This window comes from Corapipo altera, unplaced genomic scaffold, assembly GCF_003945725.1.
Source record: "Corapipo altera isolate COAL_440 unplaced genomic scaffold, ASM394572v1 0, whole genome shotgun sequence".
Lineage (NCBI taxonomy): Eukaryota > Metazoa > Chordata > Aves > Passeriformes > Pipridae > Corapipo > Corapipo altera.
The window spans coordinates 27792324-27810240 of NW_020884872.1; the positions used below are offsets into that span (position 1 = coordinate 27792324).

The 17917-nt window shown below is 42.0% G+C and overlaps 1 protein-coding gene across 1 annotated transcript in view; it reads left to right on the plus strand.

Moving 5' to 3' along the window:
* Positions 1-16519: 16519 nt before the first annotated feature.
* Positions 16520-17917, plus strand: part of UXS1 (UDP-glucuronate decarboxylase 1) — a 60113-nt gene continuing 58715 nt past the window's right edge. Inside the window, exon 1 of the mRNA XM_027640935.1 lies at positions 16520-16666. Coding sequence (XP_027496736.1) covers positions 16570-16666 — 97 coding nt within the window. The 5' untranslated portion in view covers positions 16520-16569. The remainder of the gene's footprint in view (positions 16667-17917) is intronic.

Here is a 17917-nt window from a genome sequence, read left to right on the forward strand (position 1 = left end):
TGCAAAGCACCTACACAAATAATAGTCTGTGTTTGCAAATACATTTCAATATGTTTGCAAACGCATATTCAATGAATATGTAGATAAACTAAATGTTGACACTGCTAGTTCTCCAGTTCCAATCCCTGTATTACCAGGCTTGTACTGCTTTGCTCTATTTCTCCCTGCATTTTTCATTTATTTCTGTTCCGTCTCTGAGACACTGACAGAGAATACAGATTACCAGGAACTGACATCAATCTTCTGGTAAACAGTGGTATGGCACCAGTAAAACACATCAAGAGGGAAAATATACTTACAATGACATTTTTATGTTTAGCAGCCAAAAAAAGAGGCAGAGGCAGGGAAGACAGTTCACTGCACTAGAAAGCACTTGCTGGTTGGCAGACTGAATTCCTTAATGACATTCTTATTAAGTCCTTGCTGCCAAATGCTGTTGGCTTTTGCTGTCAGAACTGTCTGCATTAATAATGAATAACTGCTTAGAAGCTTCTTACATAAAGCATTGTTTTCACATCAATGCCATAGACAGCATCTCTGGGTAGATGAGAAAGTACCTTGTGAATGAGTTCATTGAACAGTGCTTTTTAACGCACTTGGGTTGCGACAGTGTTTCGATGGACACAGTCACACAAGTCTGGACTACAGCATCCTGAGGATGAAGACCTCCAGACTTATACTGTTAACCTGAGTGGTCTATCATATTTTCACTATGTTTACAATTGAGTTAACTCTGCTGTGAAGACACATTATTAGCAGTAGTTATGAGAGTAGTGAGCTAAGAGACCCTCCAGACAAATGTTAACACACTAAGTATGCCAAAACTGTAGTGTAATACAGTCCCAGAGGTAGAAGCATCTTGGCAGATGGGCAAGGGTTGCAATATATAAGTGAGCTTGCTGGGTAGTCTTGTAAAAACTTGTAAAAACTACACTGTTTGCAGAACAAATAAAGCAAAGGAAGACATCTCTTTCCTTCCACATACTGCAGTTTCTATCTTTCTGGTTTTGCCTCAAATATATTAATGCTTTTATTTTCCCCTGGTTGAGACCAGCTCCGTGTGCAGAATGTCTAAATAGTGCATAATTTAGAGTGGATGTCTCACAGCAAAAGTTCTGCTCCATGGAGCTGTTTTGCTTGCAGTACTTTGTTACTGTGACGATGTGGTCTATGTGAATTCTGGATATTGCTGTGAAGTTGCTGCAGCAAAACTCTTTCTTTGCGAATAATTTTGTGTATAAATATAATCCAATACTGTAACTGTAATCCAATCCAGTAACTGCTGAGGGATCACTAATATGACTTTTCCAGACAAGGTCTGACATAGATTTAGCCCTAGGCAGTTGAACTGTTTTTGAAAACAGCCATCTAGTCTTTTGGGAGTGAGGAGTACATAGCATGTGCTAGAGTCTTTCTTGGCTTTAAGAAGGTATTACTAAGAACAAGTTTTTTAAAGTAGAAAAAACATGCAGTGGTAGAAAGAATTTAAAGGGAAGAAAGCTATAGGAGAAGCCTACAAACATCTAAAAGGCAAAAATGTGTTAATCCCACATGTGGTAGTCAAGGTCATATAGAAGTCATCCAAAAAGGTAGAAAATAGCCTTGCAGGCTGATGTAAAACCACAACTATTTACTTCTCTTCAGATACGTAGCTCACACTTATCCCTCCATCACAATGGCTCCAGTGTGACCTGCATGTTCAGTAGTTGTATTCATGCACTGTAAAGACAAGCATGACTGAAAACTGCTTAGAGAGAGACAAAAAGAAGAGGTCCTGTATGTACCTTCAAGCATCTTTGCATAGGGTGTATAGGACAAAATTTCTCACCTGCCTGGATCTGACTTTTCTGATAAGGAGAACAGTTACACTGCTTGGGTAACTCAAATACCAGCAAAACCATATCAAAAGTAAAAATTGGAGTCTAATGCACATTTAAAGTTTTGCCTTTTTTAAGTACAGTGGTGCGAGGATGTATGTTTGTTTTTTTTTCCAGGTTAGATAATTATAGGTGCCATGTATTTCAGGCAGTCCAGAACACAACCCTCAGCCTTGTAAAACAAGTCCAATAGTAACATTACTATAATGCTATGAGTATATCTCAGTGGGTGAATGATGGGGGAAGATAGAACTTTATTTCTGTCACAATTACAGGAGGAAAAATTTTCAGGTATAGACAAGGTCTTAGCATGACTATTCCTTGTCCTGTAAAAGAACCCTCTTCAACTATCAAATGCCTTTTCTTTCTTCAAGTAGGCATTGCACAGTATGATGCCGAGGGTATTGCCTACTGCCAAACCATGCCTACTGCCATGAATCTCCCTGTCAGGGAGCAGCAAGGTTCAACTGTGCCATAAGGAAAAGGCAGTGGGAAATAAAGTATGAGGAAGCAGCTGGCAGCAGAGGGGCCATGTCAGCAAGGGTTGAGTCCCACAGTACCTGAGTGAGGTAACCAGAGAAGGTCTGGTGACTGCTCAGCTTAGGCTGAGAGTTCAGATGACCAGACGATCATAAAGACAAGCAGACTGATCAAGTAATGGAGTCAAACTCACATGTCAAGAACACAGTCTGGACAACAGTGTGCAAGGCTGGGGATGGGTATGACTGTGGCATAACTGCAAGGTGGGGACAAGGGCAAGAGCCTCAATCTAAAATATTTGAAGGGATCCTTAGAAAAGGCATCTTCCAGCTTCTTCTTCACAAGAGCTCTTCCCAATGAGCCAGCCTTGAATACAGACAGATAAGCCCTTGGCACCAAGCCCAGGCAGACAAACTCCCAGGAGGGGAGGGGAATGTGCTGATACCCTCTGGACATCCAACATCAGCACTCAGTATAGGTTCTCCTTCTAAATGGTGATGATCTCTTGGAAGAAACGAGAACAGAGCTCAAGTGGAATTACATATTTTTAGGAAGACTGTAATATACTTTAAGAGCAAATCTGAGTGTTTGCTCTATGGTCAAAAGAGACATGTGGCTGTAAGAAGACTTGTAAATCACATAGGATACTCAGTCTAAGAAAAATGGAAAAATAAACTGCCATCTGGCTGTGTTTAAAAATGGACAGAGATTGTTGTATTTTAGGTGACATCCATCCTATTTCTCTGTGACAGATGTAAAAAGAATACATATTCACACAATCAAACCCAGACAAGACTTTATTCTTGGTGTTGAAACCAAGCAGACTCCTTGTCAATGAAAAGCATTGAATCAGAATATGAGATTATAGTTAGATAGATAGCTAGCTGAGTATGCTTAGTGGAAATACAGGATAACAGCTGAACTACTGAATTAATTTAGATGGAAAAATCTGTGAAAGACTGAGACAAGAGACTTGTTATAAAGTTCTTTATAAAATCTCCATTAATTGATAAAGTGTGCATTCCTCCAAGCATAAAGAGACCACCTTTGTTATTTAAATCATGTAATACTGATTTTCCTAGCTCTTGTGCAAGCACTCCCACCTGCATCCCCAGGGTATTTTAGGTTGCTCCACTGTTTTCCTTTTTTTTAAGTTTTGATCTAATCCCATGATTATAACCAAGAGCCAGAATGAAGCATGTTCAAAAGAGAACTAGTTCCTGTGGGAACCTGGTAGGCATTTTGAGCTAGAGCTCATGAAGAACTTAATCACCTAAAAATTAAATCCCACAGTTGTCTAATGCTTAGACATCTGACCCCAAAACTGAAGCTATACTCCTGTGCCTTGAGTTCTTTGCAGAATGTATGAGGAGAATCAGCTAGCACCAGGTCAAATTCATTTAAACAATGAACTATAAAGTGTCTTCTGTGGTCCTGGCATCAGGTAAGTTCTGTTCCTAGTAGATTCAGGGCTGTCAAGGAGTTCCCCTATATTATACAGACCATTTTGCTATAGTGATGTTGGGCGGGTGAAGATTCCACTCACATTTTTCAGTTTGGTAGATGTCATTAGCTCCTGCTACACAGTTAATGAACAGTTACAGCTAAAGTGGTTTCACAAAGGATGTAACACAGTTGAAAGACATGTTTACATATGAATTTCAGATACAGTATTTAGGAAACAGGATACAACTAACATTCAACAAGACTAGAGGTTTCTGGAATTAATTTTTGGTAGTGGGATTGGTGTTTTAATGTTTATTTCAAACAACAGGAAAAGGTCTGCACAGAAGCGATGCAGTTTTCCTTAGAACAGTCAGACAAGAATCTGCTTTGGCATTCATGGACCTTTTGTTATGAATCTCTCAGTCTAGAGTTTAGTTTGGGATCTACACTGCATCCAAAGAGGAGCAACAAAGCTGGTGAAGGGTCTAGAACACAAGTCCTATGATAAGCAGCTGAAAGACCTGTGGTTATTTGTCCTGGAGAAAAGGAGGCTAACAAGAGACTGCAATGCTGGCTAAACTACCCAAAAGGAGACTGTAGCAAGGTGGAGGTTGGTCTCTTTTCTCAAGTAAAAAGTGATAGGACAAGATGAGATGGCCTCAAGTTGAGCTACAGGAGGTTTAGATTGGATATTAGGAAAAATTTCTTCACCAGAAGAGTTGTCAAGCACTGGAACAGTTTGCTCACGAAAAGGGTGGAATCACTACCTTGGAAGTGTTCAAAAAATATGTGGATGAGGCACTTAGGGACATGGTTTAGTGGTGGACTTGGCAGTGTTAGGTTTATGATGTGACTTGGTATTTTAAGGGTCTTTTCCAACCTAAGTGATTCTATAATTCTATGATATGGCTTAGCACAGTGTGTATACAAAATCACTTGGTGATTCACCCTTTTGAAATTTACTTTCCTTACTTTTAACTTGTATCTCAAGGAATTCACCTGGTTTCATGTATAAGGTCCTTTATGGATTTGTCAGTGACCAACATTCATAAAGGTAGGTTTTGTATGTGCACCTTCCATTAAATTCACAGGGAGCTGAAGGACTGTTAAAAAGTGTATTTTGGAAGAGGGGTAACATATTAACATATATTGAATATTGAAGTCTCTGACTGAGTAGCAGCCCCTTAGCACCTGTCTTCCCTCCCCCTGAGCTAACTTGCTCCTGCAGGATTGGACTGACATGATGCCACATAAATAAAAAATTATGCTTCTTTCCAAACCAATCAGTAAGTAGGTAGATCATAAATAGACTTTTATTAATTTTATCACATCGAAGTAGAATTATATAAACTATATGATCACTTCTGCTGATGGAAGAGGTTTTAAATAACATTTCTCTAGGTTTTGTTTGGAAAACTGGATGCTTAGATGATAATTACCCTATTTCCATTTCTAAGTTATTGCCACAGGAGGCTTAGCTATTGCAATCTAGCAGAGACCAACACCTCATCAGGCTCAAGAGGCAATTAAACTACTGAAGTCTAAAAAAAATGCAACACTTTTTCAGTGTCTTGCATTAATTCTTCTAAAGACTTTACTTACCTTTTTGAAATTTTCTCATCTGTAAACTGGGATGATCATTTGAATACCAAAAGGATGAAAAAATCCCTTAACTGCCTCCCTTTTAGTGATTGATTTCCTATAATAAACCTGAGCAGATTCAAAGCAAAGTATATCAATGGGTAAATCAAAGATATGTGCTATAGAGTGAGTGCTTGCTCTGGCCTTACTGTAAGGATGCACAAATTCTGCATGGGTTACTTCACTATATTCACAGTTCTACCTTTCCACGTTGTTCAGGACTATAAGAAAAAAAGGAAGGAGGAAGTGTCTGTGTGCTCGGGAGAAAATTAATGTATGAAAAACTGAAGAGTAAAAAAATAAAAATCATCTTACGCAGAAGAAATACCCAGGGTCAGTCTTGGTGCTAAAAATAGTATTTTGCAGACAAAGTCATTGAAAATAAAAAATTGAAGGTATAAAAAGCTATTACAATAAAACACTTCCCAGTATTCTCTCCCTCTTCTTTCAGCCTGCATTTTTCCTATTCATTTAGTGAATATCAATGACCTTCTGAGTTTCCAGGCCAAGTGAACCAACAGTCAGATGCTGTAGCTATGTCTGCAATACATGTCTGTGTACAAACCCCAGCTGAAAAGCCACGCTCAAGACAACAGAGCACGCTTTTGCAGCCCCTTTCTCTCGGTGGTCTAGTCACATGGAGTGTGCTGGGCCATGATGCCTACGCTACAAACCCAGTTCATGTCCCACACCTTTCTACGGCCCTTCCTCACTCACTTGTTTGCATATGTGTACTGGTTTGGGCTGGCACAGACTTAATTCTCTTCATGGCAGTTCACATGGTGATGTGTTTTGTATTTGTGACTGGAAGAGTGTTGGCAACTCAGGGATGTTTTAGCTATCACTGAGCAAGGTTCGCAGAGTGTCAAGGCCTTTTCTGCCTCTCACCCCACCTCATGGGTGTGGGGGCTGGGGATGCACAGGGAGTTGGGAGGGGATACAGCTGGGACATCTGACCCCAACTGACCCAAGGGATATCCCATATCATATGACACTGTGCTCAGCAATAAAAGCTGGGGGAAGAAGAGAGAAGAAGGAATATTTGGAGTCATGGTGTTTATCTTCCCAAGTAACCATTGCTGTGATGGAGCATGGCTGAACACACACCTGACCATGGGAAATGTTGAATGAATTCCTTATGCTGCTTTGCTTATGCAGTTTTTGCTTTACCTATTGAAGTGTCACTATCTCAACCTATGAGTTTTCCCACTTTTATCTTTCTGATTCTCCCCACTTCTCACAGGTGGGGCGGGAGGGGTGCAGTGAATGAGCAGCTGCATGAGGCTGAGATATCTTCGGTGGTTAGCCCACAACACCACACCAGCTCTGCATCTCTCTTATATAAAGAGTCTTTCTTTTTACTTACTTTGTCCAATATCTTAGCTTAGCTTTATGTAGAGAAGATGAAAATTTACATCAGGTGTCCACATCTCTGACTATTGCCATTCCCTACTGTTTGACTATGGTGTCCCCAGGACTAGCACTTGGTAGCTCTCTATGTGGAGCTGTGAGAATTTGAACCCACCGGAGTCATCAAGAGTAGCAGGGAGATGTACTAGACAGCTCGTGAAAGCTGGGAAACACAAAGATTTTTGGGCTGTTGTAACAGCTGTTGCACTCTAATGATGCTTTTATGGGCGGTCTGAGACCAAAACAGTGAGCAACATCAGGAATTTGGTGCTAGGTTGTCCTTCAGCTCCCAGGGAAGGACAATAATCTTAATTAATTGCAGGATGTAATATAGACAGCAACTACTGCTAAAAAGAGAGGTGTCTTTGCCCCTGGTAATAAACGGTTAACTATTTCCCAAAATGCATGACCATGTTGAAAGGCATCAGAGATCCTTAATAGCTGGTGTTTCAACACAGTTTTTGTTCAGGCATATTTCATTCAGCAGCCACACAGAGTACCTTAGCCCATAAATGTATGAGCACAGCCTTTACTAAAGCTTAAACAAATGTGAAGGGTGGTATCTCTAAGAGTATTCCAGATTTTATAATCTAACAAGATTAATTTAAGTGCTATAAACCATAAGTCTACCTGGCTATAAATACGGAAGTAAATTATGAAGCTAGTCAGAAATGTCTTGTTGGAACTTCTCTGGGGGAGCACATTAATTTCTAGACAAAGCTTCCGGATATGGTATTTCAGTGTAGTAATTTTCTTTAAAAAACGAAAATGGAAAATATTGCCTTCCAAATGGATTTTGCTTTGAAATGTCCATTGACATGTGACAAAATCGTACAGAAGACAAATGAATGGCCTGATAGATGGAATACAAAACTGGTTTTACTTGCACTTGCTCTCCAGTTGGCTGGATTTAGCAAATGAAGGCTGCATGAGATGCATAAGTAATTGGAGTTTCTACAGCCAAGTTCATTTTGGGTGAGAGTGGGTGGGCTGAGCCAAAGCATGCTACACAAATGCCATTCATGTGGATGACACCCTTCATTCTTCTCTCCTCATACAAACTCTTCTTTTTGTAAATGCCATGGAGTACTGTGTGTGGGGAGAAAAAAGGATCAGAAATCTGCTTTAGATTGTTATCGTCTAGTATTGTTCTCAAAATTCTTGAGAGAAACATGGATAATTAAAACTTTTATTTCAAAATATTTGGGCACAGCTTCTTAGTTTCAGCAGATTACTTTCCATTCCTTTCCCCCTTTTCATACTACTTTCCATTTTCTCCTGTAGGTTTCTCTTCTCCTGGGGCCCCGTTCCTTTCTGCCAGGAACCTGTCACTGCAGACTTTGCTCTTAAGTTTTGCTACAGAATTAGTAACTCCAGGAACAGAAAAGCTAATTAACCCTGGTCTGCAAAGCATTTGTGTTTTGCTGTTGGAATGTTTAATATCCAACAAATTGTGAGCTCTGATTGAAACTCTCATAGTCAGTGTTCAAATGTCTTTCTCCTGCATGGACTCCTCGCTGCTTAGTAAGACTTAAGCATAACCTATATATTTTCTACCTGCCTAGCACCAAGATATGCATAGGGAAATTAACATCTCTAAGACCTACGCTATTTTCAGATGTAACCAGCTAGTGATTAAAAAATTACTGAGGGACCAGAAAGACAAGAGAGCAGGGAGAGAGATATAAAGAGACATAGGAATGTGTACATACATTTATACAGTATGTACCCAGGCTAAACAAATCACAGCCATTACCAACACAGACATTAGGGTAAAACGTACACTAACAGCTCATCTAACTGATATTGCTTGATTCTTTTCAGGATACTAGTTTAGGTTATCCTGGCAAGAGACTAATTTTTCCAATATATTTTATGCAGGCCCATTTGCACTGTCTGGAAGTGAATTTGGAACAACTAGGTTGGGAAATGCTTTTGTACGTACAAGCTCATGAGCAATATTTGTTGAAATTGCCAATGACTTGAATCAATGTAATGATTTTCCTTTTAACGTGCACCAGAGTTTGAGATCCTTTGCCTACATAGTCAGCCTATCACATGTGCATAGAAGAAAGGTTTCCAAACCTTTTTGATCTACAGCCTGACTTCAGATGTAATCTCCTGACAATAGGATTATTTTTTTTCTAGAACCTTTTGCAGAATGCTTCAAAGTAATCCACATGTTGAAACTTCAGGATCTAGGAATACTTCCCAAGTGTAGTTCAGGTGTATGTTTCAGCTTTGTCTTCATTGCATGTGTTCCTTGATTCATGATTCACCTCACAGTATGGTTTCCATAGCTAAAATCAGAAGGTTGCATGAGCCAGTAAGGTCATATGCTTAGTCAAGGCCTGGCCGAATCAACTTGGCTTAAATGTCTAGTGTGAAGCCCGTGATAAATGTAAACTTGCTTGTTTATAAAACCTTCCCAAGAAAGCACTGGCATAACATGAAAAGATAAATTTCTGATAATTATTTCTGATCTAATAATGAAAACCCTGGATGTACGAGACCTTTGTTTTCTTTTGCTGATTGCTTTTAATAAGCACTGCAGCAATAAATTTTCTGTACAATGAGTGGTACAAGGTAAGTGTGCACATAAGAATTGTCATACTTTTTTCTATTAATAAGTTTCATACTCAAAAGTTCACATTGCTTTTAGATGATTTGGAAAACTATGAGATATCCTTTTCATCAGCAGTGAATTTATACTCCGTACAATGAGAAAATTCAAGGGTTCTTTTGCTACATTTGGCCAGTTTGTTGCTGGGCTGCAAAACAATTTCCTAAATTCATTTAACTGGTATTCACTGAGGGAATTTACCATTTAGGTAAGACCACAATTTAACTTTGGAAGGCAACAATGAAAGTTTATTTGGTTAAATCTCATTAACTACTTGAAAACCTATCTGGAAATTCCTAATTCGCCTTACTTCAAAACAGAAATTTGATACTGTAAATTACCTTGACCATAGGCTGTAATTCTAAAGCCTGTAATTGCAAACAAGAGTAAGTTTACACACAAGGCCGTTCATTAGTGTCTTTACTCACATGAATATTGAGATAACTAAAGCAAATTTATACAAAGATAGACACTTGCTTGGTTTTGTACCTATTCAGCTGTATCCTGGAAAACAATACAGTGAAAAATATGGATCTGTGCTTTTGCTTGTTTTGTAAACACCAAATCACAAAATGGCTGAGGTTGTCAGACGCTTTGTGGCAGTCATTTGGTTCAATTCTTCTGCTCAAGCAGGGCTACCTATAGCCAGTTGCCTAAGTCCATGTCCAGATGGCTTTTGAGTAACCTGTGCCAGTGCTTAGTCACCCTCACAGTACGAAAGTGTTTATTGATGTTCAAGAGGGAACTTACTGTTTTCCAGTTTGTACCCACTGTCTCTGGTCCTGGGCACCACTGAAAAGAGACTGGCTCCATCCTCTTTTTACCCTTTTCTTCAGGTCTTTGTACAAATGGATGAGATCTCTCCTGAGCCTTCTCTTCTCCAGGCTGCAAAGTCCCAGCTCTTTCAACTTTTCCTCATCATATGAAAGATTCTCCAGTCCATTAATCATTAGCCATTCACTGTGCTCTCTCCAGTATATTTATGTCTCTCTTGGGGAGCCCAGAACTGGACCCAACACTCCAGGTGTGGCCTCACTAGTGCTGAGTAGAGAGGAAAGCTCACTTCCCTTGATCTGCTGGCAGCATTCCTCCTAATGCAGCCCAAGATACCATTAGCCACCTTCTCCATATTGGCACATGGCTGGCTCATGATCAAGTTGGTGTCTACCAGGACCTCCAGCTGGCTGGCCCCCAGCCTGTACTGGTGCCTGGGGCTATTCCTCCCCAGGTGCAGGGCTTTGTGCTTTTTCTTGTTGAACTTTGTGAGGTTCCTGCCAGCCCATTTCTCCAACCTGTCAAGGTTTGTGTGGATGGCAGCTCAGCCCTATGGCATATCAGCCTCTTCTTCCTGTTTGGCGGCATCTGCAAATATGCTAAGGGTACACTTTGCCCCGTCACTCAGATGAGCCTGATACACAAGGCTCTTCTCTTTGCAGCTGTCCTAGACCCCTCTTCATAAGACCAGGGACTGTCATAACTATGGACTACATAAACTTAAGAATGCTCTGTGCTACATTTCCAGAAATTCGTGAGTGTACATGCTCTCTCTGGCATCCATCTAACTTCTCTGACACTACATCTAGGGAAATTTGTGGAGGAGTAATAATATTACACATCAGTAGGAAGTTTTGCACTCCAAATACGATTCAACAGGGTTGTGATACAGACACTTATCAGTAATGTCTTTATCTACATTCAACTGTATAAATTCTCTAACACCTCTAATGACCTTGTTTACTTTCTGCTTTATTGACAGCATGAGAGTAGTTGAACAGTGCAAAGACTTTCCTTGCCTCAAGGAGAAAACATCAACAGAGATATCTAGACTGCAGAGTAGATGTGCTCTCCAGCATGTTGTAGTCCTGCTCCTTCAGGTACTTAGCATCAGTTCCTTATTCCCAATTAACATGACAATCCTCACATTGCTGTAACATAGAAACACTATCACTGAGATGGCTTGTAAACCATATGCCTGAGGTTTTCATGAGGAAAGTAGAGGAGGCAGACTTTTTATGCAGCATACCACTAAAATGGTTAAAGTCACATCCAGCTAGCATTACTGCAAGTAAAGATGCAGAAGGAAAATATTTTCCCTGTTCCTGGCAGTGGCCAGCACAGACTTCCAGAATAAGCCCCAAGTGGCTTTTCTTAACAAAGAGCAACCCTCAGCCACTACATCATGTTTATATGACATGTATATACATCCCTAGCCCACCCCAAGGTAGGTTTATTCTTGTTCACTTTCTGGGCCAGTGGTATAAAAGGAAACAGGGACATACAGTTTTGACTGCTCTATACCATCATACAAAGAAGTAGTGGGCTTCTTTGTTACTAATTCCAACATGATCTGGACTTATCCAACCCAAAATGGATGCATTCAAAGTCGCTACTTCCCAAGCGCTCTAAGGTAGAGCCAATTAAAAAGCTCCAAAGGGCTTTGGAAATCATGAAATGTAAAACGGGAGTAAATGAGTAACTTGTTGACCCAGCCTAATAAACTTGCTTCATCTATATATGATAAAAGAATCTTGAGGAACAGTGTTTTAGTTCCTTACAAGTTTTTATAGTCACTAATTTAGTCACTATCTCTGCTATTTCATTCTGACCTTATTACGAGAGGATCTTGCATGTGGCCCTCTGCACTTTCAGAACAGATAGAGCACCATAAATCTTTTTCCAACTTTGAAAATGTACAGGGCTGCCTTCAGTTAACTCAGGGGAAAAATGCATCATGAAGAACAAGTAGTATGGTTGGTAATGGTACCAGTCAATTTGGAACATTGTTTGACTTTTTTTTAATCTAGTCAATGTATATCAGTTTCAAGCCTGGAGCCTGAAGTAACTTTTCTGAGTAGTGTTGTGTCTTGGGTTTCTGTGTGCTTCATGTAAAAAAAGAGCCTCAACTTTTACAGAATGAAATCTTGGGACTACTATATGAACAAAACTGGTTAACAAAATAGTTAGACTGCACTGTAGTTTGAAATACAATTATTTCCTTATATGTTATAGATTATTCTTTGCAAATAACTGTCTAAATCATTAAATGAGTCACCTAATTCCTACAAATCTGTATTTAATAAATAACTTTCATATTACGCTTTGACAGTTGCTTGTTTGTTTGCTTGCATTCACTGGATGATCTGTCTCTTAATTTGTATGTTTTCAATGGCTGGGATTGTCTCAATTCCGTGCTCATGTAATACTTAGGACTGTTGTGATCCAGTTGTATTTGAAACTGTTTATTGCCATCACCATCCAAATAATAAATAATAACTGTCTGAAGCACTTAGCAGCTTTCTTTTCCTTTTAAGATGTTAATATTAAAAGAATTGACTTTGTTCCCAGCACTGCATGTTCTCTTTTCATTAGCCTTTATAAAAACCACCACACAAACCCTCAAACTTCTAACTTTCCCTGAAAAGAAACACTGCTAGTTTTAACTCATTTTTGTCGGAGTTCCCTTCCCCACTATGATCTGTGGTTAAAAGTAGAACTAACCAAAAAAAGAGTCACATTCCAATCTTTTAAAAAAAGAACAACACATTTTTACACTCTTTGCATACATGAAGCCATTAGTTTTTCAAGACTATCTAGGGCTTTATATGACTGAATCGGTGTGTCTGTGCAGTACAACAGTGTAACTCCACAGAATCTCTAGATTTTTTAGAGGATAAGGGTACCAGAACAATTCCTCCCAGGTAAGCCTCAGTAGCTGTAGGATGCAGTTGAATGGTGAGGAAGGGTATGAGTAACTCTATGCAACTCTGTGTTACTTTCTTGGCTATATTTAGCCTGAACTAACTTAGAGACCAAAGTTAGAAGAGATGATAGTAGTGTGGCAGTGTGTTTTGGTTTTATTTTTTATTTTTTTTCAGTGCTTTGTAACTCATTTTGTTACCTCTTACACACCAGTTTTCTCTCCTCAGGTCTCAGTGCCCAGGGCCCACTTCTGTCTCCCAGATCATATAGAGGAATGTCATCTCTTGCAGAAACATAACTGGGACAAAAAGCCAAGATTTTCCCTATATTTCCACATGGCACAAGAGTCTCCCTCAAGTGGCATCCCGTGGAAATTCTGCAAATTGTAGCAGTTGGTTTGGTGGGGGATTTTAACCTGATTCTGGAATAACAGATGCGTAATTGCATAGTTTTGATCTGGTATCAAGGAAAAGTACATTGCAGGGCTGCTGTGAATTCTAAGTTCATACTGGTCGTTCAGGTAGACACACCTGCAAATTCACATTTTTAGTCATTATAAAAAGTTATTTAAAAATTCCATCTTTTTTAAAAAACCATCACTTTACAGGCAGTGATTTAGTGAACAAAAAATATCAAAATGCTCTCATAAAGCATTTTGAGAACTAAAGTTGAAAACTGCAGGATGGGAGACAGTGTATATTGCGTGCAAACTATCCCAGCGAGGACTGCCATTAGCCATTAGATGACGTTATGGGATCAGTCTAAGATAATGACCTGAAGGCAGATGGATGCCTGACACCCGATTTATAGCACACTAAAAGTCAGCACTCAAAACTGCATCATCTCTCTGCCTTTCTCCTGGCACATTTAGCAGTCACTACATACAAGAACCTCTGCTACTGGTGCCAGTCCTTGGTACAAGGTTGTGAATGTGACCAGCTGTGTCCTGAAATGTATCCCTGCTGTTGGCCATCATGGGTCCGAAGAACTCTATAGTACTTATAAGGTACATGTCTATAGTTACAGTTGAGATATGCCAGACTTACACTCACCCCCCTGCAGTTAAGTTAGACATGTTCTGTCTCACTTGGAGAGTGACATGGTCACAGCTGGCCCTGGTGTCATGCATGACAAACAGCTGGCCCTGTAGAGAGCACGGTCAGGCTGCCTTCCACAGAGTTCAAGTCTCCTCCCCCATGACATTCCATAACATCTCTTGCTCCCTTGCTCTCCTTTTCCCATCTTCATGGATTGCAGCCTGTCTCAACATGTTTCTGCAGCAAAAGTGGCCTGAACACTGAGTGAGGTGCCAAGTAAGGTGCCTTATGCCGGCAGCTTGATTGAGTCACAGATTGTGCAGCCTGGCTTAGGTCAGGGCAACCATTAAAAACATCTTGCCTTCCCCTAAAGGCTTGTGGATTTGGTATTGTACATATGGATACTATTACAGAAAACCCTTACTGAAAACAATGGGAGTTTGTGGTGCAGGGAGGGAATGATACTCCTGTAATATTCTCTAGCTTTCATGCAGCACTGTTCAGCTGAAGCTTTTTGATGGCCAAATTTACTGCTGGTATAAAACTCTGTTACTTTTCAGTGATTACTATGCAGATGAATTTGGTGCTAGGTTATGTTCTAAATGGTAGTATGGTATTCCCTTTACTCCACATAGCTATAAACAGCATAATTAACAGGAAAACTAAGTATATCAAACACAAATCAAAGGAAACTAAAGCCAAGAGGAAAGGAGTGGACTTATAATCAGAGCCCAGGGGTAGGAGTTAGGAAATTTCAATTTTCAAAGTTTCCTGGAAAAAGTCACTTCTCTGGACCATAAGGGTATGGATATTCTTAATCACTGCACAGTATCCTAATGCACTTACCTTTCTGAGACTCACACATTTATTTCACTGACTTTACTCCTTGTAATAAGAAAAGGTTAACTCTTGTAAACTGCATTGGCCTCTGTTTGACCGAGGTCATAGTTTCTTTGGTGTAAACAAGCTGCATTTCTATACTGAAATTAAATGATTGACTCTAGTAATTTAATTGAAGAGCACTCATTCTCATAGTCTTCTCCTGTGGGAGACGAGTGTGAGAAAGAATATTCCTTAGATACTGTGTGGAGGTAATACTATTCAGGGCCAAGGTCAGGTTGTGGAAAGATATTTCTCTTCAGATTAAGTGGGTGTATTTACTGGTAGAAGAACGTGATTTGACACATGAAGAAGATGCCTACCATACCAGCCAAATACCAATCTGCAGTTTGTAACAGGCCACAAGGACTTTGGACTGAAGCTGCAGTAAACATGTAAGCCATTTTAAAATAATTGCAATCTTGTTACCCTAAACAGAGACAAATTCATAAATTATTACTTTAGGAGGAGGAAAAATGCTCACATTTTTCATTTACAGAATCACAGAATGGGCAAGGTTGGAAGGAACCACAGTGGGTCATCTCATCCAAGCTTCCTGCTCAAGCAGGGTCATCCTAGAGCATGCTGAGGGGAGAGGACATCACAGTCTACAACACCCTCATGAGAGGAAGAGGAGTGACTTCTCTGTAGTGACCGGTGACGGAACCTGGAGGAGTGGCCTGAAGTTGTGTCAGGGGAGGTTTAGGTTGGATAGCAGAATAAGGTTTTTCACCCAGAGGGTGGTTGGGCACTGGAACAGACTCCCCAGGGAAGTGGTTGCAGCACCAAGACTGACAGACTTCAAGAAGTGTTTGGACAACGCTCTCAAGGCACATGGTGCGACTCCTGCGGATGGTCCAGTGCAGGGCTAAGAGCCGGACTTGATGATCCTTGCGTGTCCCTTGCAATTTGGAATATTCTGTGATTGCACAGAAACGTGTCCAGACAGTTCTTCTTACCACGGCAAAACGTGTAGATACGGAAAGCACATTTGGGACAAGGCAAATGGTGCTTTTAAAACACCAGGCATTGAAGGACGCAACGTTACACACGTTATCTACGTGTGTGCCCATGTTGGTCTCAGCAAGTCACCACCCAAGGGCCACCACAGTGGGTGGCCACAGGTGACCAAGCCCGCCGACACTGAAGCACCCTGGAAGCGCAGGGCCGCGAGGAGACTGCGGGCGCGCCGCTTTCCCGCAGGAACGCTCCGAAGGAGGCGGTCGCCCTTCGACCGGCCCGGGCCAGGAGCACTACGGAGGCAGAAAGGACGGCATAGCGCGCGCATGCGCGGGCACCGCTCCGGCCGCATCCACGGCGGGGAAGGAAGGGGAGGGCGGGAGAGCGGGCGGGCACCGCCGTCGCTGCCGCTGCGCCTGCGCGTGCGGTTCGCGGGCAGCGGGGCGGGGAAGCGGAGCGGGGGGGTGGCCGCGGCCGTGCAGGCGCCCGGCGCTGCTGCGTGCTGCTGCCGCGGGGCATGGTGAGCAAGGGGCCGCTGCTGCGCCTGCTGACCGCCATCAACCGCAGGAGGATGAAGCTGCTCATGGGGCTCGCCTTCGTCGCCTACGTCGCCTGTGAGTGAGCGGGGGTGGGGGGCGGGTCTGGCCCGGCCATTCATTGCCCGCTTGCCGGGCGCCCCCCGTGCCCCCCGCCCGCCACGAGGGAGGAGGCGGCGAGGGCTTCTCCCGCGCCCCGTTGCGCTGCCCGGTTGCGGGGGCGCCGCAGCGCGGCCCCTCCGGCCGCGGCGGGGCGGGGGCTCCCCGGGGCTCTGCGCGGCGGGGCTGAGGGTTCCCCCCTTTCCCTGCCCTGCTGAAACTTCCCCCGGTGCGGCTGGGCCGTGCCGGCGTACCCATCAGCCGTGTCTCCCCTGTCCCGTCCCGAGGGGAGCGCTGCGAGCGGGACGTGGCTCGGGGGTGTTTTCCTCAGACCGCACTTTGTCCGCCTCGATCGCGACCTGGTAGCGGCGTGAGGTGACCAGCCCGCAGGGAAGTTTTTCCAGGGCAGGCCTCGTGTCTGTTTTTTGTAAAATCCTCCCAAATCCTTTGCGGGGCTAAATAAATGTTTGTTTATTAACTCAGCGCGTAGCTGGAGTCTTAAGAGCCTGGAGAGAGGCACAAAGGTATTTGAGAAAATCTTAGAATAGCCAGTGACGGGGATGTTTATGACTTCAGTTACCAGCCAAATAGTCTGATTTGTCAGAGCTGTCCTGTCAGCTCTCTTCCCTTTATTCTTTCTTTCTGTTGCATTTTTAGTTTTATTTTATTTTAACCTGTTTTGTTTTCAGGCTTAGGTACTAGGTTTTATGTAGACTGAAGGATGCCTTGTCAGCTTAGCTAGGGAACAAGTGATTTCTCTTGGTGCTTGAAAGCACATGTAGGTGAGCTAGCTTTGGGTATGGGTGTGCGCATCAGATTTAGGATCCTCCCTTTGCATTTGGGAGGGTGGAGAGGTACAACACAAGCAATTTGGTTAGAAGGGGTGGTGTTTCCTACCACAGAAACACAACACAGCAGTTCCCTTTATTACCATATGTTACTGTGCTTACAGGGCTGTTTAGATACTGCTGTAATCATTGAAGTTGGGTGCCAGCTCTGACTTTTTGGGCAGTTTGTTTGTCCAGGTGACTTCAGGTGCCATGCATACTGACTACTGAATGTCTGTTCTTATTTTGCAAGGGCTGCATATTTTGCCAAAAGTGATAATTGTCAAAACAGAAGTTAATAGGCTGCTGTACAAATACTGGATGTGAGTGGCAGTTGACACGGTCATTGGGACCTGGCTGTTGATTAGTTTCTGTGGACAGTAGTTGGTGCTTGCTTTGTAGC